Source organism: Thunnus albacares, chromosome 3, assembly GCF_914725855.1.
Source record: "Thunnus albacares chromosome 3, fThuAlb1.1, whole genome shotgun sequence".
Classification (NCBI taxonomy): domain Eukaryota; kingdom Metazoa; phylum Chordata; class Actinopteri; order Scombriformes; family Scombridae; genus Thunnus; species Thunnus albacares.
This window is the reverse complement of record NC_058108.1, coordinates 25,898,938-25,923,452: the sequence shown is the minus strand read 5'-3', so window position 1 is coordinate 25,923,452 and position 24,515 is coordinate 25,898,938. Positions and strand designations below refer to the sequence as shown.

At 40.8% G+C, this 24,515-nt stretch overlaps 1 protein-coding gene across 7 annotated transcripts in view; it reads left to right on the top strand.

The window, feature by feature from the left end:
* LOC122979649 (LIM and calponin homology domains-containing protein 1-like) overlaps positions 1–24,515 on the top strand; it is a 32,316-nt gene that overhangs the window by 4,419 nt on the left and 3,382 nt on the right. The window contains exons 2-30 of one of the 7 annotated variants that reach the window (XM_044347270.1): positions 3,722–3,792; positions 3,900–3,969; positions 4,067–4,173; positions 4,264–4,294; positions 4,393–4,503; positions 5,868–5,995; positions 6,294–6,364; positions 8,013–8,214; positions 8,386–8,592; positions 9,033–9,341; positions 9,527–9,799; positions 11,594–11,851; positions 12,967–13,323; positions 13,443–13,778; positions 15,470–15,823; positions 16,118–16,156; positions 16,587–16,716; positions 18,057–18,214; positions 18,520–18,898; positions 18,989–19,348; positions 20,102–20,431; positions 21,583–21,685; positions 21,846–21,871; positions 22,059–22,172; positions 22,306–22,398; positions 23,098–23,299; positions 23,389–23,488; positions 23,970–24,044; positions 24,234–24,342. In XM_044347270.1, coding sequence (XP_044203205.1) covers positions 3,722–3,792; positions 3,900–3,969; positions 4,067–4,173; positions 4,264–4,294; positions 4,393–4,503; positions 5,868–5,995; positions 6,294–6,364; positions 8,013–8,214; positions 8,386–8,592; positions 9,033–9,341; positions 9,527–9,799; positions 11,594–11,851; positions 12,967–13,323; positions 13,443–13,778; positions 15,470–15,823; positions 16,118–16,156; positions 16,587–16,716; positions 18,057–18,214; positions 18,520–18,898; positions 18,989–19,348; positions 20,102–20,431; positions 21,583–21,685; positions 21,846–21,871; positions 22,059–22,172; positions 22,306–22,398; positions 23,098–23,299; positions 23,389–23,488; positions 23,970–24,044; positions 24,234–24,342 — 5,103 coding nt within the window. Of the gene's footprint in view, positions 1–3,721; positions 3,793–3,899; positions 3,970–4,066; positions 4,174–4,263; positions 4,295–4,392; positions 4,504–5,867; positions 5,996–6,293; positions 6,365–8,012; positions 8,215–8,385; positions 8,593–9,032; positions 9,342–9,526; positions 9,800–11,593; positions 11,852–12,966; positions 13,324–13,442; positions 13,779–15,469; positions 15,824–16,117; positions 16,157–16,586; positions 16,717–18,056; positions 18,215–18,519; positions 19,349–20,101; positions 20,432–21,582; positions 21,686–21,845; positions 21,872–22,058; positions 22,173–22,305; positions 22,399–23,097; positions 23,300–23,388; positions 23,489–23,969; positions 24,045–24,233; positions 24,343–24,515 lie in introns of all 7 variants that reach the window. The other 6 variants (XM_044347268.1, XM_044347269.1, XM_044347265.1 and 3 more) reach the window with 6 other exon arrangements.

Here is a 24,515-nt window from a genome sequence, read left to right as displayed (position 1 = left end):
CCAGGAGGAACTTGCTGCTATTCTGAAGATATTTCCAGAATCTTCAAAGACCCTAAAACTGAAACCATTTGGATGAAAAAACTATTTATGCCACTGCAGAACAATAAAAGATTCCCAAGACTCCTAATCCAAACAAAAATGGAAGCCAGAAATGATATTATTTGCAAGCGAAATGATATTACTAATTTCCAGAAACTGGTGCAAAAATGTGTTTTTAATTGTTCTCTGGGGGAAAAAATGTTTTTTTATCAAAACTTTATTTATTGAGTTCCCCCCAAAAAAACAGATAAATGGCATATTGAGCTTCAATTCAGATTTTACATAACTATAAAACAGAACAACTAGAAGAGAAGAAAGAAAAACAAAAAAGAACACATAAAAACATACATTTGGTCACCTATGAGAAATGAAAAGTCGTGTACTTACATGGCAAATATAAAAGTAAATATCTTTATGTGTATACACATATATTCACACATATGTAGTGGAGTACACAACGATAACAGAGAAAAATATTTTTTAATCCACATAGTTAGAGGAGTCTTTTACGATTCTTTAATTAACAATCTCGAAGATCTCCGTTTCGTACTTTTCAGTGATACAAACAGTGTCGCCTGTGTAACGTCAGTCATTTGGCAGTTGAAGAGCGAATCTGTTGCTCCGCCTACCCTCTCTGTCGGACCAATTACTGCTAGGTGATGGAAAACGTGTCACTAAATATACACCGTTTGTGATTTTTCCTGAGAATGTCGCCACCAACAGCCAGTTCGTTAAAACTACAAATGCAAGAGCTTTCATCAGTGGACCATAGGCTCAATCCCCGTTGTGTTACCTCATTGGGTGATAGATAGTGACTTAACAGACATTGTGGACATTTACTTTAAATTTCCTTCAAGGGTTTTTTGTCAAGAGAAACAGATGCTTGCTGTAGCTCTGTGATTCAAGTGTAACAGTAATACATGAGAGACACAAACTGGGACTCCATTCAGCCCAGTAAAGTGTCACATGCTAAACATATCAACTTGTGTAAGATGCAGCATCATGGCACTAAACAGAGAATTTAATCCTTACAGCGGAAACGCTACGAAACGCCACCAACTGCATCTTTCTCTCTGCTCTCTCTGTTTTTCTAGCCTCTCATTCTTTCCATTGTTTTTTTTTTTTACAGTTGCTAGAATAAAAGTAAAGGGTACACTGGCCTAATTCTTCTTCTCCTCTGCCCCCCGCACACTCAAACCCACCTCAGGGGTTTAAATGGTAGCTGCTGCTGCCATTCACCGAGGCCAAACAGAGCAATCCACCATGAGGTCTGGGAGGGAGTGAGAGAGGGTCGAATTACTGTTGCTAGCGCTGAAATACCCTCAAGGCTTTTTGCTCTGGTTTTTTGGCCAGACATGAATGCTCACTAAACAGACACATTCTCCTTCACACACTCTGTTTCTCCTTTTTAAAACACACACTCGAGCACAAACGTCACAACTTTTTTCCTGCGCTAAAATTTTAATGAGAAACATGTATGTTCACATCAGTCACTATGTCTACTTGCTGTGTTTCAGTTTCAGCATTTTCCCAATAACACATCCTTAACCGCCTCCACCCTCTGCTCACTGTCTGCGTCCTGCATCCTACACACACACACACACACACACACACGCACACACTGCCTACCTACACAAAGTGCGAACACAAACACAGTAGTGCTGCTCTCCCTCAATACAGCACTGTCCTTGGTAAGTAAATTATGCATGACCATGGTGTAAATGTTTCAAAGACCTGGAGTCGAAACATGATGTGTGTGTGTGTGTGTGTGTGTGAGACAGCAGAGCGATGAAAGACAATAAAAAGAAGGGAATGCCAATGGGAAACATCTGGTCATCACTTATGTAACAAAAAAAAAACAATAGGCTGTTTTCATAGCTGCAGATGCAGATGTGTGTGTTTTCCGCTCATACTGTACATATCGTACATCTGCATCAGAACTGTACATAAAGAAATAGAAAGAAATCATGAATCTAACAAGAGAAAAAAGGAGAAAAGCAAAAGGAGGAAGAAAAGATTAAGCAGCATCTTGAATATTTAGCATCAAATGCTTTAATACCAAAGTATTAAACCCTCAGATTATGAAGTGTTTGTGGTGAGTGTCCCACTCACAAATGTGTGTAATATGTTTGCAGATGGTCGTGCAGGAGCATACATATGAGCAGTGGAGACAGAGAGAGTGTGTGCCTGCAGTTAACAGTTTTGGTGCTAACTATAATCTGTGCTAATCTGGATTAGACGTCTAAACAGGCGTCAGTCAAACCTCTCCACTTTTCCATTCATCTTTGGCTGCTGGTTACACAACAACTCCAGAAAGCAGTGTGTGTGTGTGTGTGTGTATTTGTGTGTGTGGGTTGTTATCACTGCCGCTTCCTGATTCTCCCGTACAGGACGTGCTGCAACTTGGAGTCCAGGTTAGAAGATTAAGGTTATCGTTGCAACTCTGTCCAGCCAAGACGGCATGCATCTAAATCAGGGACGTGCGTGTGGGTGCATTTTGGGAAAATGGAATGAGGACACAGAGCAGTGTGTCATTGCCCTGGCGTCACTCTAATTTGGTTTCTACTGAAGCAAAATGTTGGGGGAAGGGTGAACCGGGCAGCAGCAGGTTCCTCCATCAGGGACACAGTGAAGCACAATCCATTAAACTTCCATCAGTGTTGTATAGAATAATTATCTATTAATGACAGTGATCATGTTAGAGCTTAAACTTTGCTTCTTAATCTGTCAATTCTTTTATTACCCAGTAAATCCTTCAAAACATGAAACGTCCAAAAATGATGACAAATGCCCAACAGGAGCTCGAAATGACGTCTACAAAGTCCTTGTGTTACAAATTCCTAGTTTACAATGTTGAAAACAGAAACAAGCAGCACATTTTCACATTTAAGGAGCTGAAGCCAGAGAATATTTGGCATTTTTACTTGATAACTGACCTAAATTATTAATTGAGTTTTGATAATGAATGTTAATCATTTCAGCATTAGGCAATATTAATCTCTCTATGTTCTAATCAGCAGCATGACCAACAATAGAGGCTACTGCTTTCACAGAGCACAGCATCGTCTACAGGGTTAGAATTAGTAAAGCTTTATATTTACAGTATATATAGGAAAATATAATTGAAATCAAAATCTCTTTTGCAAGAAATTCTGAAAACAATGTCACTTGAGTCTGTCATAAATACTCTCCATTGTCTGTCTTCCTCCTCTCTGCTCCATTTCGTTCCCTCAGCATTGCTTTTTTTATGAGTACTGTCACATATTTCACATCCTTCTGAGGAAACGTGAAGTTTGAAAGTGTCAGATCCTGGAGTTAGAAATGAATCAAGGACATAAAAAAGTGATATTTGCACTTATTCATTTTTAAAAGAAACATACTTAATCTGGTTGAAGTTGGAGCTGCCATCATTCTCTGGTTCCTCCTCTCAAATGTGAGAAACTGTGTTTTTTATGTGCTGTATAATCGTTACTTTGAATTGTCGGTTGGATAAAACAAGCAATTTGAAGACATCAACTTGGGCTCTGGGAACATGTGATGTTCATTAAATATTCTCTGACATTTTTAGACAAATGAATTGGTTAATCCAAAATGAATCATCAGATTAATATATAATTGTTAGTTGCGGACCTAATTCCACTCCACCTCTGTTACATCTCACTCTTCCTGTCCTCCCTCCCAGGCTGTAACGGGGAAGAGCTTTGGAGACAAGGACTTCCGCAGTGCACTGGAGAACGGCATCCTGTTATGCGAGTAAGCTTGTAACATCACTCCCTTTCGGGCTTTTTGATGTCTGAAGTAGCAACAACTTACACAAACTCCCTTAACATTGAATAAATCCCCACCCTTCCTCCAACCAGACTGCTGAGTGCAATCAAACCAGGGCTGGTTAAGAAGATCAACAGACTGCCCACCCCCATCGCTGGGCTGGTAAGAAGATACTCTCCAGCGTGACATTCATCTCTGCAAACCAGCCTATTCGTCAAAGTGATAAACTCTGTCTGTGGTCCCCTGCTGTGTCTTCTAGGACAACCTGTCAGTCTTCCTGCGGGGCTGTGAGGAGTTGGGCCTGAGGGGCTCCCAGCTGTTTGACCCCGGAGACTTGCAAGACACTTCCATACGAGCCAACCTCAAGTAAATGAGCATTTGTGGCTTTTTTATTCCTGTTTATGTCCATTTTAATGTTGAATCATATGACAGTAACACACTTCTCTCTCTCATTAGGGACTCCGACTGCAACCGCAAACTTAAAAATGTGAGTTTTATTGCTTTTTTTTCTCACATTACCTTCTTCATCAGGGTGTTAAGCATTTATAAATACACACCAAACTCCTCTATCCGTCTCTTTCTCAGGTGCTGAACACAGTGTTCTGGCTGGGAAAGGCGGCCAGCGGCTGCGCCTCCTACAGCGGCCCGACTCTCAACCTCAAGGAGTTTGAAGGGCTGCTTGCACAAATGAAGGTGGTGAGTGAACAAAGTGAGAAGGGCCGAGCATGCAGGGGGAGAGGGGGACTGACAGAAAAAACAGATTAGTGGCACGGAGGAGGTGTGGGGGGATGGATTTGTTAGTTTCCTGTCTTTGTTGGGGTGCGGGAGAGACACGCTAGGCTGGAGACAAACACATTTTTTGTTTTTGTTACACCACACCTACTCCTATTTCAGGGAGAGATAGAGGGGATAAACAGGACATGAGTTAAGAAAGAAGTTTGACTCTGATTGTTTTATCTTTCGGATCAATTGGAAGTCCATTCAAATCAGTTCATCTTTACTGTTATTTATTTTTTTACACAAGATACAAACACCTGGTATCTTCTTGTTCCTCACTTTTCTATCTCTTTGTCTTTCGCACCTTTCAAACATGCACCTCCTTACGTTAATCTGATGGCTGTTTAACATGTCGGTTTTATGTCTAAATAAGCAACCTGGTCACTATCACGTAACAGTCACGATAGGAATCTTATTAGGTGGGAGTACTAGTGAAGACTTAAGGCTGGGGAGTATATGTATAGTGTGGAAACGTGTCTTTTCTTTCACCATCTAACATCAGTGAAATAAATTTATCATCTCAGTCATCATTTCTTATGCATAAATCGGTTTAATAAACTAGGAGACACTGTGAAAGAGACAATTTTAAGGCTTTGAGGAGGAAATCAATCTTCTCATATCAGATCAGTTTATAAAAACGTTTCCCCTGGCAACTAGAGCAGAAGAGGTTAAAAAACTCATCAAACAAACACAGTAATAATTAGACCAGCTCTTCATTTATGCCAGCTGTTGAATAAATGATTATCCAGCAAAACGCTTTACAAACAGCATGTGAGCTAATAAGAATTAAATGAAAATAGAAACTTAACGTTCTGTCACTCAGTGATTGTGCATTCTTGAACTTTTTAAAACAAGCAACAGAATTAGCTCTCTAGTAAGGTTAATTAATGAAACTGATGCGTAACTATGTCAGTGGATTCAATCAGAGAAGCTGTGATGAGACTCACAATGGTCATTAATTAAGGCCTCAACAGCAAAATAAGTTTAAAAATTCATCAGAGATACTTCCTCTTGCGCACCAGGTGCCAAATATCACACAAGCATTAGTGTCTCTTTCTGTAAATGTCCTGTCATGTCTGAATAAAGCCATAAGGAACATTAACGTAAAAGTCACTTATGTCTGAATGACAAAAAGCCGTCACTATAACAGCTTCATGAAGCCAGCAACGTTACATATTCCATGTATGAAAAGGGCTCCAAAGTGAGGTTCATGCATATTTCCTACTTCATGCAGTTGATCACATATTTTCCTTGTAGCTCATGTATTTTGTGTGTGTTTGTAGGAAAGTGAGGAAGGAGGGGACGGTGCGCAGAAGCGCGGTGTGAGAGACAGCGGCTATGACTGCTGGGACTCTGAGAGGAGTGATTCTCTCTCTCCACCACGACACACTCGAGACAACTCCCTGGACAGGTGAGAGACATCTGTCAACACACACACTCACACACACATACCCCAAATATGTGGACACACACACACTATAGAAACTTCAGATCACTCATGAGAATTTAACTTTTGATGTTTTTTAGATTAAAAACATCTAATTCCAATATTGGTTCTCCATAATCACAGTCATAGATACTAAAACTGTTTTTAGGCTGATTATAACATTTAATTTAAAAAAAACTGGGGGAAAAAATGTAAATGTCCCATGCATGAATTTAGTTGCTACAATGTGAAATTGTAATATGTTTTATTTTGTTTTTGACAGTTTGGACTCCTTTGGCTCTCGCTCACAGCACAGTCCCTCCCCTGATGTCGTGAATCGAGGCAACAGTGATGGTTTGTTCCGATAAATGTCTTTCAACTTTGTAGAACTGTAGAGAGAGCAAGGCCAGCTGTTCCCCCCCTGCTTCCAGTCCTTATGTTAAGTTAAGCGAATTGCCTCCTGGCTATACAGCCTCACACCTAACAGGCGGACATGAAAGTGGTATCGATCTTCTCATCTAACTCTCTGAAAGAAAGCAAATCAGCATTTTTTCCAAAATGTCAAATGATTCCTTTAAGGCAGCAATACAAAACCACTTCTCCATAAATAGTCTGCTGATCTCTTGCATGTTAGGGTTTTAACCTTGGTATGTTATGGCCAGGCAGGCCGGCTGTGGACAACAGCTGAACGTCTCAGCCTGTCTGTGTGTGTGTTTGTGTGTGTGTGTGTGTGTGTCCCAGATGCAGCAGCTGTTGGTCTCAGTAGCAATCACTAGATATTTGGACCTGGGAAATACAGACTGAGGTCAACATCCTGCCTGTCATGTCTGTGTGGTTGTGTTTGAAGTGGGGCATCACAGGCATCCTGTTTGTGTCTTTTATGTTGACAGTGTAATGTGTCTGCAGAAAGGTGACAAGAAAAACACTATTCCAGAGCCGGGAATAAACTCATTCCCTACATTCCCTACAGGTCACAGAGAAAGTGTGCTGTCCCTCCGAGAAACATTTACATTTCCTACCAGCAGAGTCGAAAAAGATTTATAGTCATCACATTCTCTCTGTCTGTTTGCAGGATACTTAATAGATTTATGCATAAAAAGGTTAGGAAGAAAAGAAGTGATCAATGTGTCTGACTGACTTGCTACATACTATACTGTACTCTGTGTTGCCGTAATATTTAAATCATAATTCTCCTTGATTTTTGTAGTTTTGCTGGGATTTGGGAGCAGTCAGGTGACCATACAAATCGTAAACAAGTTGACAGTTTAGCTAGATTATCTAAACTACTTTATTTTGAAGTAAAACTGAAAGTGGGCACACTACTAGTGCCCACTTTCACTTGCACTTTAAATGCTACTAGTAATACCTCTTTGCATGGTAAAACAGCCTGTAAACTGTGGTGGATGTTTACAACGGACAATTTATGTAGTGATCTTACTATTCACCTTTGTTTTACCTTACAAATAGGTTTTGCTAACCTGGGAGTTTGTTTGGAATCTGTCTGTCTATCTGAGTGCTTATGTTTACTGAATATCAGACTTTTTTTAGTAAGGTTGCCTTGTTCCCTGATGTCAGCAATTTGTGAGTAAAATGTTATTGTCAGTGGTAGGAATGATAGCCAAAATTACAAGAAAGTGTCATGGTTTTAATAAAATGGAAATTTTAATGGCCACTGAGCAAAAACAAAGATAAATTAATTAAGTCATGTCGCAATAAATGGCTAAAATGCTTTCAAGTATCGAGAATATGAATAGGCACATCCCATTTCCAAATTCAGGCACAATCATGACAATATGTGCATCTACTGACATGAAACCTGAAGTTGTTAATGGACTTTTGGTGAATAAAAAACAACATTGAGCCATATGCCTTGAGAACTGTTTAGCATATGCAGAGGTTATTATGCAAGGACCAATTAAGAATAGTTGCTCACAGTCCTGACATGCTTTCTAACCTTCCTGACTCTTTTACCTTTTATGCTCTATCGCTCTTTGTTGCCCAGGGCGAGGCAGCGACTCAGAGGCCGACGCCCCCAGCAGGAAGCCAGATGTGCGAAAGGATGACATGTTGGCCAGACGGACTGCCAGCAGTGAATCAAGAAGCTCCATTCCCTTTAACCAGTTTCTTCCCAACCGAACCAATGTCAGCTCCTACATCCCCACTCAGCGACGAAAACCACATACGGAGGAAGGAGAGCAGCGGAGGTAATGACCAACACATGAGTACAATAAATTATTCAGTATTCATAATGATTTTTCATTGAACGTAAGTGCTGCGATGTCAACTACAAACACTGAGCAGATTGAAGTAAATCACACAAGACACACATTTCCGTTATCCCTAATCTCTCCCTGCCATCACACACCGTTCCTCAGTCAACCTCAAGCTACTCCAGAGCAGGTTGAGGGCAAAAGACTGCACTTCAAAACCGCAAAGACTGTCACCTGGGCACCTGAGAACAATGGCGAAAAACTAAACCAAGAAGAGGAGAAGGTGGCCCAGGACATTTTGGAGCAGAGGAGGCTGCAGAAGTTGGAGAAGGCAGGGATTAAACTTCTGCCTGCTGCCGCTCGCTACAGCAGGTCAGAGAGGAACGAGCATAAGAGCTGCTGCCACTGCGATTGGACAGTTTTGGTCGTGTTCACTAACGAATAGTTGTGATGGTAAATAGTGTTCTGGTGTGCCTCGATCACGCTGGTGGTGTGATTTCACTTTAAGCTTTGTGTAGCTGTGAGTTTTGTGTGTTGGCATACGGATCTGACTAACTGCTTGCTCATGTTTGGTGTTTGAAGAATTAGGAGAGGTTGATTTAAATCATGACAGTAGTTCATTTTGAAATAGAGGTTTCAGTGGATGTGAATTTTCTAACACACAAAGATAAGTTTTACTTTTCGCTGCAACTAATCGATGATCATCGTGGGCGCATGTCAAGTCCGATCTTTGCACGTCACTACCTCTGGCACGATGGATTTTTAAGCATCTCTGAAATGACCTTGCCACACCTTCCCGTCTCCAACTTCAGCCCTCCCACAACGGAGGAACAGAAAGTGAGGTCGCCTTCCCCGAACATCATCCTTCGCCGCGATAATGACTTTTTGAACTCTCAGAAATCTGCGTGGGATTCCTCCTCTGACGGGGAGGATCAGGCAGAGGTGCAGAAAGTTCCGGATGTTCGTAGAGATGACCTGGCGTCCAGACGAGCTCCCCGCGGCCCCGTCGCTCCCAAGGTGCATCAGTTTATCCCTCCGCCTGTATGCAGCAACAAAGACCGAGAACGCTGGGAGGGCATTAGACGAGCCTCACAGCAAACACTGCAGGAGAAGGAGATCAGGTTAGACGTGTGTGTGTGAATTTGCAGTTTTTCTTCAATTTCCTCTAACCTGCCGCTAAATATTCTTTCCTATTTTCCTGCTCTTTCTTTCCTTGGGTGTCGTGGTCACTTGTGGTTTGATGTGTTTGTTTCACTTTGTAACGTGTGCGGTGTAATGTCACTGTACTGGCTCTGTGATTGGACAGTGAGAATCAAGCTGTCCCTGACATCATTACGCGCAGAGACAACCCCTTCCTAAAGTCCACCCCTCGCCATGAGGAGGAAGAGGAGGATAAGGAGGAAGAGGGAGAAGAGGGAAGGGTTAAGGCGATACCTAATAAGCAGAAGGATGACCTGGCTCGTAGGCGGGCTCAGAGTAGGCCAATCCCTCACAGGGATGGACCAATGAGCTTTGCTCCTGCCGCCATGAGCCAGGCAGATATGGAGAAGTGGGAGAGACTCAAGATGACTGAACCCAGGTGCCCAACACACACTCTCTGTTTTACACACATGCTGTACAAAGCACTAAAATGCTGCTGTATATCAAGTGTGTGGAATGTAGATGAATGTGTGCTTCAAAGAGATAGTGTGTGTGTGTTTGTGTGTTTGTGTGTTTGTGCTTCTAGTTTTATTTAGTCTTTATTACAGGCAGATGAGGGTCATTAATCTGCAAAAATGAAACCAAGCAAACTTTCATATGAAAATACAACCCAGATGGCTCTCTAGATATGTTTGTGAAGTCCCTGATCAAACAGCGCCGGCATATGTCGGTGGTTTGGTACTTTAGATAGATAGATAGATAGATAGATAGATAGATAGATAGATAGATAGATAGATAGATTTATTTGACCAAATTTAAAACATACATGACAGACTGATCACACAGACAGTCTCCATATAAGATTTTTTTAAATTGTTGAGGATTAAAATACACAAAAAAGCCAGAGGGCTTATTTCCATTGTGGTCCTCTATTGCAGTACAAGATTTATTTTGGATTACATCCAGCTGAACCGACAAACCTCTATAAAAACCATCTAAAAATCTCTTATCTTTGCAACAACTGTTGTTTATTTTGTAACAGAAGTACATACAAGCCAAAAGAGTAAAATAAAAATATAGGTGGTGAATAAAGAGGTGAGAAAACATTTTAACAATGTTTGTGCTTCTGTAAATTTATTGCAGTATGACTCAGACCTGTCTAATTGATTTTAAATTCCAAAGAGTTACTTTTCTGAAGAGACCAAATCAAAAGTGTGAACAAAATGGTTCAAGTACAATTACTTAAATTGGGCTTTGTGCCTCAAAAGGGGTGCAATTGTTAAAATGATTAAAAAAAAATGTTTAAAAAGTCCAAGTGAATAATCAATTATCTAGAGCACAGGTCATGAGTAATATTGCTCAAATGATTACTCATTTAATCAGTTTAATAATTTGTAAGAAACACCTTTTATTATCAATTAACTGTTGAAATAATTTGTTAAATTTTTCTATGGATTTAACCATAATGAAAATGTTGTTTGTTACAGCCATCAAAGTAAATAAAGTTTACTACTCTAAACATGATCAGAAATATTTTAAAAACCTCAAAGAATAATCTCCATCTTGTCAATATTTTCTCAACTCTTTTCTGTCTTAAGTCTTGTTTTGTAAGCAGCTTTAAACCTCCATAGACTAAGTTTCCCTTCTTTTCTCTGTCGCTCCCTATGTTCTCATCTGCTTGTTTATTCTCCTCATTATTCTGCACTTCAGTCCTCTTCAGTCTTCTTTGACAGGCATTGAAACAGATTAGGGAATTGGCCGGTATGTGTGAGACTCTGTGTGTGTGACCAAAGAAAGAAAAGAGGCGACTGTTGGCTGTGAGCGCCGCTAAGGCTTTGTTTTCCTTCTCTGTGCTGATGTCATTAGATAGGATAAAGAGTTTTTTGTGTTCCCAGAGCAGCAGCAGTTACCAGGGAAATGTTGCTACCTAGAGTAGATAAAAAAAGCTTGTGTGTGTACGTGTGAATGTACATGTGTGTTGAATTGATTTAAGTACATAACCCCATGCTTTGACCCCCTCTGTCCATCCACACTTCCTGTCTGATTCATCAGTTCCACCTCATCCTTCCTTTGTCTTCACAATCTGATCCTCTGTCTGTAGTTGCTCATGATTTCTTTTCCACCCTGTTTCTTTCCCCTCCTGCTTTTTTTGTGTGCTGTTGTTGTTTGTGTGTGTGTGTGGTTGTCTGTTACTGTGTGTGTGTGTTCTTCATGTGTGAGATTGTATCTACAGTGAGGCTAGTCCGGCCCCTGTGTGTCAGGCTTGTCTGGAGAAAAATTATGGAAGTCCTTTCAGCGGATCAGCAAAGGCTGGACGAGGTCAAAGCAAAGTTGTGACCTTTGGGGGCGTGACTGAGATCGGGCAGCCAATAGATACAGTCACGTCAAGTGAAGGGGAGGAGACGGAGTTGCTAAGACGACTCCTTTCCAAGGCAACTGTAGCCATGCCTACCATTGGCCTGGGCTCCCAGCTTTCAGAGCGGGAACGCAGGTATGGACGAGGCCAAATACGAGACAGCGTTGACTCGAATACAAAGTCGCTTGCATTAGTATGAAGTGTACTGAGGAATAGTTAGAATAGTTTTCTATTCCACTACTCATTAAATGGTTTAATTAAACTGCTTGCATTTTGGAACATGTTTTACATGCAGGCCTATTTGAATTAGTAAATTAGGTAGTTTGGATGCACCCTCTGCATTGCACTGATTTGCTTGTAGTTTTAATAAGAAACAAAGGTACACACACACAAACAAGGATGCATGCATGTATATCCTACTATGATAACACATATAGCCTGACCTACAATTGGTTTTTACAGCTGATATTGATACTTAAGAGTTTTTAAAAACATAAATAAGGATATATTGACCAGTAGTCATTTTTTACATAAACACAAAACTTTTATTTTATAAGGATCCCTTAAATATACTGTATTTTTTAAGGAATTGTGACACATATGTACTGAGCGGGACATTTTATAGTTGAAAAATAAAATTCTCAGGACTGTGGTACACAAACTCTGTGATTTTCTTGTTACGTATACACATATACAACAGCACTAATACATATGCGATAAGCCAATATCAGCCGATTTATTTTGCCTCTGCCGATTTATCAGTCTTGCTCTGATAAGCAGAAGAAAAAGCACAGACCATGCATTTCTATTAAGTTTGCTGAGATAACACACAATCTTCTGATATCTTTTTGAAAGATCTTTGGGTCAGACCTAAAGCGCTGCACTTCATAGATGGAGGTTTTCACATGACTGTTGTGGTCAAAGTGTTCCAGTCAGGTCAAAACCTCATCTGAGCTTTGAGGGCTGTTTGCAGATTTGCATTAGTTTTGCATGTTTTCTTTTCCAACCTCCGGCTGTTTGTTGCTGAAATATTCCTTTGAATTGTATGAAATTTTCTGATCTCACTAAAAATACTTTTGCAATCTGTATTCTTTACTTCTTGTGATCACCTCTGGCCTGCTTCTCTGCATGTTTCTGTGTGCATTTAATTTTATTTATATATTGTATTTTTGGATGTTTGTGTATAGAGTTAGCCAGGCATTATCCATCTCTCGTTGCTGCAGTTAGAGCTTTTTATGATGCTCTCACAGCCAGGTAGAAGGAGATAATCTCAGTCAAACTGCCCCAAAATCTGCTGACCTCCCACTGTGGACCCCCGATACCACTCCCACTCCTGCTGAACTGGATGCACGTCTGGCTCAGTATGAAATGAGAGCAGAGGAGGAGGATGAGGAAGAAGAGGAGAGGATCCCAGATCTTCAGAAAGACGACATGATGGCGAGGAGGACAAGAGTTTTCCATAAACAAAGCACCAGTACAGCGACTTGCAACCGCTTTCTGCCTGTGCCTGCCTCCAAACGCTGCACACAAGGGGTGGTCACCACTGATGCTGCTCCGAGGAACAAAAAGGAAGTACAGACAGACAGAAGCAAGAAACTGAATGTCAGGTGGGCTGAGTTTTGTGTGGAACTGTTTCTAACAGTGTGCAGAGGCCACTAACAACCTTGGTGTGATGTGCATCCTTACAAAGATTCTCCAGCTTGATGTTTAGTTATTTCAATTATAGGAGTTTCTCTCATAGAGTGGAGCAACACCAACCGCGGGATCCTATGGAAACACCTCAACCGCATCCTGTAACGGAGGTGATCCGATCCACCTCTCACAGTGAACATGAATATGATGATGATGATGATGAAAATGAGCCTGTGCCTGACGTACAGAAGGATGATATGATGGCTCGAAGGATGGGATCATCTCAGAAAAAGGGTGCAGCCAGAACAAATCAGTGCTTCAGCCAGTTCCTGCCAGTACCAGGATCAGTCAAATATAACATTGCCCCAGTGTCTGGCATGAAGCAACTACACAACAAACCTAAACTCCCAGAAAAGATGGCAAGTGAAAGGTATGACCTGCATTCGATGACGAGATCGTGCATCTAACATAGCTTCATTTTACTGGTAAAGAAGACGAAGATTAAATCATGTTTGCAAGTGATATGGCCTGCCTTGCTAACAGCAATGTGTCTCTGTAGATGATTTAGAGATGATCCTGTTGTTATGGTTTCATGCCAGCATGTTTCAGTCCCTCCAGCTGGATAACTGATGTGGTTTATTTATGCTATTTGTATTTCAAAGGACTGGTGGACTTTGATTTGCTGTTGTGGTCCAAATTGCTCACATGGCTCAGCTCATGCCTGTATTATATGACTGTAGTTTTTGATTTGGTTTTGATTAATCTTGACTTTTGTTCTGTTGGTGAGTTCTAACCTTGGCTTTGTTTGGTATGACTTTGATTGGACCAGTTGACTGTTATCAATTTGTGTCAAGTGTAAATCACTGCTGAATCACACTGATGCGCTACACTTTAAGGGCTGAAACTTTTAACTGAAATTACAGAAAAGTATTTTCTTGCTTACCTTTAGTAGTGTCTAGCCACTCAGTTACTCTAGTTTTGGTTTAATATGCTCAGATTTGTGGTGGTCACAGCACTGAAAATTTACATTTACAAAAATCAACAGCAGCATCTTTAGTAGCCTCATTACTCTGAATAATCCACAGAACGTATTGTCAACAGTTTATACAGAGACTTTTCTCTTCAGTAGAAATTCGTTTTTCTTTACTACGAGGTCTGTGGGACACTATTTCTTGAGAAGGTGTTGCTGTTGAATTTCTTAAATGTCATTTGCTGTGAGCTCGACAAATTAAGAAGCAGAAATCTCAGAACCTCAGCAGATAACACTGAAAGTATCTGCATGGCTAGATCCCATTACAGGTATGAGTGAAAATATGTTTTTTTTTTGTAATCTGGGCCCATTTAGCATATTCTTTCCACTCCCCACACAGTGATCTCAGAGCAGGTGTTTTGCCTTCAGGTGTGCTCCAAAACCAAACCGGCACATTGCTGGTTTGTTTGTGTTGGGCAAGGTTTCCACTCTATTTTAATTCAGCACACAAATCAGCTCATACCACTTATGCCAACTTAAACTGATGGCTTGTGCAGTAAATATACAAAATAGCAGGTGTACAATAGACTTGTATCCACATGTATTTAATAAGGCTTTTCAATAGGAAAGTTACTGCACTGTTTCTGCCAACATTTAAAATTCTAAAGGTGGAATTAAAGTTTGGTTGCAATAATAGTTGCACTAGTTGACAGTAACATGTTTATAATTGTATGTAAAATTTTCCTTATATTTACCAATTTATAGTTTGTTTCAGTAATTTTAATAATTATTCAGCTGATACCCACTATAAAAGGGTTACCACGACATCTACAGTATTTTCTGCTTTGTGCTCATCAGCTGATGGGAATTCAGTGTCATGCCTGCTGCCTCATGTGCTGCCTGTACTCTATTTAAATGGGTTTTCTCACTCTTGCACTACATAACAAAAAGGCGCATCAACATGGCTGATGACCCCTGATTTCATCATCATTGTTTCATTACATCACTGACTGGGGTGTGTTCAGAGATGCAACATGGTTAAAGGTTTCAGCTAATAGAGAGCAAATCAGCTGCAGTGTTTTGCTCACTGTGATGCCGTTTGGATTTTCCCCAGTAATCTTGGTTTTGTCACTGGATCGTTGTTTTGGCAGCATCGTTACCGTGGCAGCAGAATCTCAGGCCTCGCCCTCCAAAGCCCCACGCAGGATGAGTGCAGGGCTGAGGGAGAGGCGGGAGGAGGAGGAGGAGGAGGATGGAAAGCAAAAGGGAGAGATGACAATCCCAAACACCTCTGTCACAGATGTGACTGAACCTCTCTCTTCTAAAACAATCACCCCTCCGCCCAGTCCTGCTACTGCCCCGACTTGTAAAGAGAAGGCAGAGGTGGAAAAGAGGATTGTGGAGGAGAGAGTTGAGGAAAAGGTGGAAGAGAGAAAGGGGGATGTAAATGAGCAACCACACAAGAAACCCTTCTGGCTGGAGGACGAAGATCTGCCTCCAATGATGTGAGATGCCTGTTGACCTCGTAATGCATGTGTCTTCACCTCCATTTTCAGATTTGATAAATTCGATGTTAGCAGTGCCAGTCTGCATTTATGCACTTGTTTACTTTTGTAAGATCTGTAAGAAAATGGAAGTGAGCAAGAACCAAACAATTACTCTCTACTTGTGCTGCAATGATGGCAAATGTTAAATCGATGTCTCCCCTCTTGAGATGTGAAGTGTGACATTAGCACTCCTGCTACACATTGCCTCACTCGCTCTTTCCTTTTGTTCACTTACTTCTGTTGTTGTTTTAGGATGAGCCGACGAGTTGCTTTTATGTCTGAGGACACTGAGTAAGTTTATCGATGGGGATCTGGATGAACTCCTGCATGATAACAATATAAACACACTGTGCACACTCAATTTGAAGAGTAAAATCCCAAAATATATTAATATACTACATGCTAACCTCAGGCTTATTGCTGTGCATTGCCAAGCTGCAACCCATTACTAACATCCAACTTTTTATTGTCATCTTTTACATTTTAGTTTTACTTCTTATTTAATGCTATTATTGTTTGCTTGTTATTTTGGATATAGATATATAGCCATCTCAACTAATACACCTTGTTAAGTTGAATGTTGAATGTTCGTTCAGCTGCTTGTTCAATGACTAATTTAAATATTTGCTGTTTTCCAGAGTCGTATGGGACAAAGTTAACACGCTGAGTCACGTGATTCAGTGCTTTACACATGTTTACTCTCTTTCTATTTCCTGTTTAGGAGCGTGAGTATGAGTGACATGCTTAACGACGACGAGGTGGGGCACTTGCCGCAACTGAGCCAATCACGTTATGAGCGCATGCAGGAACAGTACAGCAACTTCCAGGATGATGAAGATCAGTGGCAAAACGTAAGAGACTTATGATATGAAACAGAGTGACACTGGCAACTTTATTAGGTACACCTGTTCAACTGCTCGTTAACGCAAATATCTAACCAGCCAATCTTGTGGTAGCAACTCAATGCATTTAGGCATATAGACATAGTCAAGATGATCTGCTGAAGTTCAAACCAAGCATCAGAATGGGGAAGAAAGGTAATTTAAGTGACTTTGAACGTGGCTTGGTTGTTGGTGCCAGACGGGCTGGTCTGAGTATTTCAGAAACTGCTTATCTACTGGGATTTTCGTGCACAACCATCTCTAGTGTTTATAGAGAATTGTCCAAAAAAGAGAAAATATCTAGTGAGTGGCAGTTCTCTGGGCAAAAATGCCTTGTTGATGGCAAAGGTCAGAGGAAAATGGCTAGACTGGTTCAAGCTGATAGAAAGGCAACAGTAAATCAAATAACCACTTGTTACAACTGATGTGTGTAGAAGAGCATCTCTGAACACACAACACATCAAACCTTGAAGCAGTTGGGCTATAGCAACAGAAGACAACGCTGGGTGCCACTCCTGTCAGCTAAGAACAGATAACTGAGTGTAATATTCGACAGGGCTCCCCAAAATTGGACAATAGAAGATTAGAAAAACGTTGTCGGGTCTGACAATTTCTGCTGCGACATTCAGATGGTAGCGTCAGAATTTGGCATAAACAACATGAAAGCATGGATCCATCCTGCCTTATATCAATGGTTCAGGCTGGTGGTGGTGATGTAATGGTGTGGGCAATGTTTTCTTGGCACACTTTGGACCCCTTAGTACCAAGTAAGCATTGTTTAAGTGCTACGGCCTACCAGAGTATTGTTGCTGAACATGTCCATCCCTTTATGACCACAGTGTACCCATCTTCTAATTGCTACTTCTGGCAGGATAATGCGCCATGTCACAAAGCTCAAATCATCTCAAACATGACAATGAGTTCACTGTACTCAAATGGCCTCAACAGTCACCAGATCTCAGTCCACTAGAGCACCTTTGGAATGTGGTGAAACGGGAGATTGGCATCATAGATGTGCAGCCGATAAATCTGCAGCAACTGCGTGATGCTATCATGTCAATATGCACCAAAATCTCTGAGGAATGTTTCCAGCACCTTGTTGAATCTATGTGTCAAAGAATTAAGGCAGTTCTGAAGGCAAAAGGGGGTCCAACCCAGTACTAGCAAGGTGTACCTAATAAAGTGGCCAGTGAGTGTAGTTCGCTATATAAATTCTGGAAATAATGTGTTAAAATGCAGAAGCATATTTAAAAAAACAGTATTATCCTGAATAAATGCTGCCATTATTTGACAATGTGTACCTGTTACAGGAATTGGTTCGCTGGAAGAATCGCCGCCGCAGTGCGTCACAAGAGCTGATCAAAAAAGAGGAAGAGAGGAAGAGGATTGAGAAGAGGATGAAGGAGGAGGGAAGTGACTGCAACAAGAGGAAAAGCATTAAGACCTACAAAGAGATCGTGGAGGAAAAGTAAGGACGGGAGGCTGATATTAAGAGAAGTCCTTTTAGCACTAAACATGGCTCTGAAAATATGTATTCTAAGACAAACTGGGTTCTTCATTGCTTGTCAAATTATTTATCTTATTGTCAACAAATCTCTTGCAGATAATTGATCCTATTTACAAGTATTGTATGTGTATCCAAAGCCTGATATATCATCTAGCTTGTTGTGCTACATATCACAACCTCTTGACTTTGCGCTGTTCCCGTATCCTTGTTATATTTTAGAAATGTAACGTACAGTTAAACAATTTGTGTTTCCCTAATTACTCCAGGGAGCGCAGAGAGGCAGAGTTGTGTGAAGCCTACAGGAATGCAGCGAGCCCAGAGGAGGCAGCCATGGTTTTACAGCGTTACGCTCTCCGCTTCACCATCAGCGACGCAACACTGGACAGTCTAAAACTCCCCAGATCCACCGCAAAACCCAAACCAGACCCAAATCAGGTGGACAAAGAGCACAAACCTGTTCATGACTCTGAGACATTGGACCCTCTGCATAAACCAGAATCAACTGTTACGACGGACCAGAAGCACACAAAACCTGAAGACATGGAGATAGATAAAACTGCTCAACAAGAGACTTCAGATGCTGTTTCTTCCAGCTCCTCCACACCTAAAAGCCCCCTCCCCTCTGTCCCTTCTAAAATACTTCAGATAGATAAAACTGCTCAACAAGAGACTTCAGATGTTGTTTCTTCCAGCTCCTCCACACCTAAAAGCCCTGTCCCCTCTAAAATACTTCAGATAGATAAAACTGCTCAACAAGAGACTTCAGATGTTGTTTCTTCCAGCTCCTCCACACCTAAAAGCCCCCTCCCCTCTGTCACACACTCAGAAAACATGCCACCTCAATCCCAAGAACTTCGTGAACCTCAAACCCAACCAATTGAGTCTCCAAGCACACACGAACAACCGATGACAGTAGATGCACAGCCTCAAACCAAACACACTCCGCCTCAGATTGCACAAGTGCAGCCGCACACCACTCCACCTGTACACACACTCCCCTCCCCTCCATCTGTGTCCTCCAGACCTGTTCCCCTGCTGGCAGCCAAACCCTACTGCCAGCCCAAGACTTCACAGTCTGGACAGAAACCTGTCAAGGTGAGGGCTCGATATCGAAACAGATCCTGTCAGCATCGTCTGACACTTCCCCATTCTTTCTCATTACCTGACCTCATGCTCTCATTATAGGGGTCATTTAGCTTTTAGGAAGTTTTACTTCTTAACCAGAGTCACATAAAGTCATGGATACCTTTCTTTAGTTCTCTGTATGCAGTTTGTAGCTGTGTTGTATGCTGAGCTGTGTGAGCAGGATCAAGAATCAACTTCCCTCAAAAAGGGGAATGAATCTTTTAACTTCTCCAAAAGAGGATGTCTCATCTTACTGACATGTAATCCACATATTAATGGGTCAGGGTTAGGGTTGATCATTTCTCTATTGACATGTTCGATGAATACAAATTCATCAATTAATGAATACAAATATGGAAAATACTTCTTTTTTGATTGATACTCATGTGGCAGACCATGCTCGCTCCACCTTGGACCTTTAAAAAGTAGTTCCAAACAATATTGCAAGATTTTTATGTATTTTTGAGGACAATTGTTAAGAAAAATTTAATGCTAGGCAAAAAAGTACAATAATAAATTAAAGTGGTTGGAGAAGATGTGGTTCAACAGTGGCTGCAACTGATCCCTTAAACCTCAGTTGTTCTCCTCAAGCTGCACACAGACACATAGACATTGCATTCATGTGATTGTGTGACTGTCACTAAGTAAGAAAAACACTGTAGTATAATTTCCAAGATCTAACTATCCCTTTAATCCTGACCTCTATGTGTGTGTCCCACTCAGATGGATGGGTTGGTGCGAGTGAACGGAGAGGCTACAGAGGATTTATCTGTTTCCACTCCACCTGCCTCCCCTCTGCACTCGTCAGAGGAGAACAAAGATGTTACCTCCAAACAGACAGAAACAGAAGTTCCTTCCGAGGAGACGGCAGCCAGTCAAGACACGGTGGAGAAGTCGCCTCCTCCACGGACGGAGAAACCAACCTCGTCTTCTGGCTCTGCCATCAGCTCTCTGCTTGGTGGCAGAAACTGCGTCACCACGACAACTATTGTGACAGAACTCACGCAGACTCACATGGAGCCGCATCCCCTGGATGTCCAAAGCAATGGACAGGTAACACACAAGTGACATGTTAAAGGATGCTTGTGTTTGCCAATTTACTACAACTTATATTAATTACTGCTGGTAATTTTCAAAAGCATACCATTAGTTTTTAGATTGTTGAGTATTTACTTTTAGTCAAAGTTGTCTCATTGCTACATGGAGATTCAAGTGAAAATGTGGAATGTGCTGATAATTTTCTTGTGCTGGTGCATTTGAGTGTTTACAGGAAGCTGTGACATCTGAAACATAAGAGGTCAGGTGCTCTGTTGATGGAAAATTACTTAAACCAAGGACACAAACAATACGCAACATGGACATTTCTTGAAAATAATATTGTGAATATCACAATATTATTTTCAAGAAATGTCCATGTCCATGTTGCTTTTTGCCTTTAATAACTTCTTCCAACTCAGCAGCTGACTCTTGTCCTGGAAGCAGTTCAATATATCTACACAGCAGAGTTTCCTCCCACAGAAATCATTGTTTCATCTCCGTTCACATCTACAAAGTGCTAACACAAACAGAAAGGCGAGAGAATGGAAAAAAGAAATATCCCTGTGGGAAAATTTATGTTTGAGTCGGCGCTCCACTTCCAAAAAGATAAATAACTGCAATATGCAATTCAGACACATAAAACATCACAAAACACAATTAAAAATAAAATATATAGTTACACACGTACATTCAGTACTACACACAATCAGACACTACACCAGCTGCATCTTTTAACTCCCTAATTTTAAAATAACAACACATCTTGGTACAAAAGCATGTTAGCAGTGGTTCTATCTACATCAGGACTGTATATCTTTTGCCAGAAGGTAGAGGTTGAAATTCACAGTGCAGAATATGAGCAGGACCTGAAACTATCCTCAGTTGTTCACTGTGATAGATTGTCTATGTAAAGCAAGTTTCAGTTCTCATGTTGATTTTGATATTGCATTTACATGAACTGAAACCAGCGACTGCCTGCAAGGCAGGAAAAATCAGAAGTCCTTTGGTATGCTTTTGAAAAATTGGTCAGCAGTAATTAAAGTATGATGTGATTTGCACAACATTCAAAAACAGCATGAAATATTTTAGTAAATGGATAAATAGAGACAGAATAAATGTAGACGCACTTTGTTTCCAGTTCATTTATCTGAATGTTTAACTTTCAGGTCAATGGTACCATGGCGTCATTCGGAAAACCAGCAGAGGAAAAAAAGGCTCAACCAGTTGCATCACCCTGCAGCATGCAGGAATATTCCCCCACTGTCACAGGTAAAACTGCTTTATCCTCAATGTACTATTTTCAATCAAGTATTTACAGAAGTAGAACTTCGACTTCTGTAAATAATACAGAAGTATTGTTTACAGCATTAATTTTCCCTGCAGATATTGTTTTAGCAGTTGTAAATTTTTGTCTCTTCCTAATTTACAGAGGGACTCGAGGAGAGCAATGTGACTGTGAGTATTTCCAAGCAGCTCCAGCTTGTTATTTCTGTTTCTCTTTCATTCTTAAATTTAACCCTGTCCTGACCCTTCGTCTCCTGTAGCTGTAGTCACTGTAGTCAGACTTGTCCTCTCACCTTTCCTCTCTTTCTGTCCTTTTGGTCCGTATACATGTGTGTGATTGTTGGTCGGGTCTGGGTAGATTGAGACCCCCATGTTGAACTTGGCTAAACGTGTTAATCACTGGGTCTGGGACCCTAATGAAGAGCGTACTCGCCTGGAAAGGTGGCAACAAGAGCAGGAGCGCCTCCTACAGGTACACTGGTAGAATGGTGTGTGTGCATGTACGGCTCCATGAATGTTAACCAGAACACAGAAGTGATGGATGTGTGTATATACGTGTAAGTGTATGTGTTTAAGTATTTAACACACACCTTGTGCCTCTGCAGGAGCAATACCAGAGAGAACAGGAGAAGCTGAAGAAGGAGTGGGAGAAAGCACAGCTAGAGGTGGAGGAAGAGGAGCGAAAACACAATGAAGAGGTACAAACTCTCACAGACTGACTCGCTAAAAATAAAATATAGACATATATAATATATATAATAAAATATATACATGGTGTGATCTCCTGCAGCCACACTCATGTGGTCAAGTTCAGAAATCTCTGAGGAGATGTGATTTGGAGAAAAATCTACTCCGAAAGGAACATTTTTGAATATACAAACTGAACATTGTGGTTTAAATGACGACATAAAACCTTATTTTAAAACATGAATGAACACAATTAAATTTCATTGTCTTTAGACGAGATGTCTCCCTAACTTAGACTATACACAGATACTTGTCACATAGTATTAGAAAATTTATATCACCGTACATTTTTAAAAATGTGTATCATATATCCTGTATTGGCTATATCTTTAAGTTATGTGTTTTTTTATACATAGTAGATTGTTTTGAGATATGGGTGTTTTTTGAATCATGTTTCTGTATATTTATATACAAGAGGGGACCCAAAATTTCCCGGAAGCCATCAATAGCACGGGAGCAGGCTGAAGTTATCGCCTGCTTTTCGTTCATTTTCTATTTTCATTCATTCTCTATATTTGCCTCACAAAGACTGTGATGGTCTAAATGTTGCTACCTATCTTTTTCCTTAGTACACTGAAAACAAAACACGTCACTTCCTGCTTTTGTGTGTCTTATGTGTTGTTTCTTTGTTTTGTCTGTACATCTTACAGGAGAGAAAGATTCTAGAGGAGACTGTAACACCCCTCAATCCCTCCGGTTTGTTCATCCAGCAGCCTGGCCAGACAGGGATGACTTCATCAGCTCCAGAAAAAAGCGAGATAGAGGGCAAAAACGTTCCACTGCAGCAAAACGGCCAAAGAATCTCCACAGGGAACGAGGATCAGCATGCTTCCAAGCTGCATTTCTTCCAGGGTGAGATTCAAGTAGAAATACACACTGATACTGTATGTAGCAGGTGTCAACTGCTGTGTGAACTGATTTTTTATGATGTATTCTTGTAGATTCTGCTTGTGATGGTGAGCCTTCAAAGAAACAGGAACTGTGGAAGACGTCCTCTCTGGACCGCAACCCTCAGCTGATCCACGCAAATATTGTTAAAAGGTATTTACAGGATGTTTAGTGTGTGTCTGCCGTACATGTTTGTCTTTTTAAGCTCACCACATGCTGCTGCATATTAAATGTATTTGAATTTGCTTTTCTATCAAAAAAATGAGTCTCAAATGTGACTTTTATTGAACTAAATGCCAAGATTTTAATGAATTGTTGGATGTACCGCATGTGTTTTGTGTCATGACAATAATTTGCTGGCTGGATAGATAGAGGTGACAAAAATGTGTCCTGAGCCACCCTTTCATGGTGAAAAATGTTCATTCGCTAAGCAGCATTTTTATTCTTTTCCATAGCCTTGAAAAATACACATTTTACTTTTTCACCCTAACAGAATTTTGAATAAATAATTAACGTCTGTATTCACAGAAAATTAGAAATTAGATAATTAATTCTTTGAGCAGATGTTTTGGATTGGTCTTAATTATGTTTCTTGGGATTGGTCTTAATTATGTTTCTTGGTATGTGCCCACAGGTCTGGTTCCCATGACACTGTCATTGACAACCAGCAGTCCTCCTCATCATCACCTCAGCCTCCTTCGCCAAGCAGGTAATGACACATCCACACATACACATGACTACAAATGAAAAAAAACTCACTGATTTAGGGAATAATGAGAGAGTTTAACTGTAATGAATTAGAATTCATTAAATTCATTAAAAATGTCATTAACACTGGTGTGTGTGTGTGTGTGTGTATGTGTGTTTGTGTGTGTGTGTGTGTGTGTGTGTCATGTAGGTGTGTCAGTGGAAAGAGACTATGTACTGGTTGTTCTCAACCTCTGGGAAAAGGAGCTGCCATGATCATCGACACACTGGGACTGTTTTTCCACATGCAGTGTTTCAAGGTACTGTGTTATTCTAGTACACAAACACACACACACACACACACACACACACACACACACACACACACACACACACACACACAGTCTTAAAGACAGTGCTACTAGTTATCTACAGTTGGCAGCACTAACATATTTAGCTTCTCTATAAAGGTTTGGATGATGTAAATGTAAGT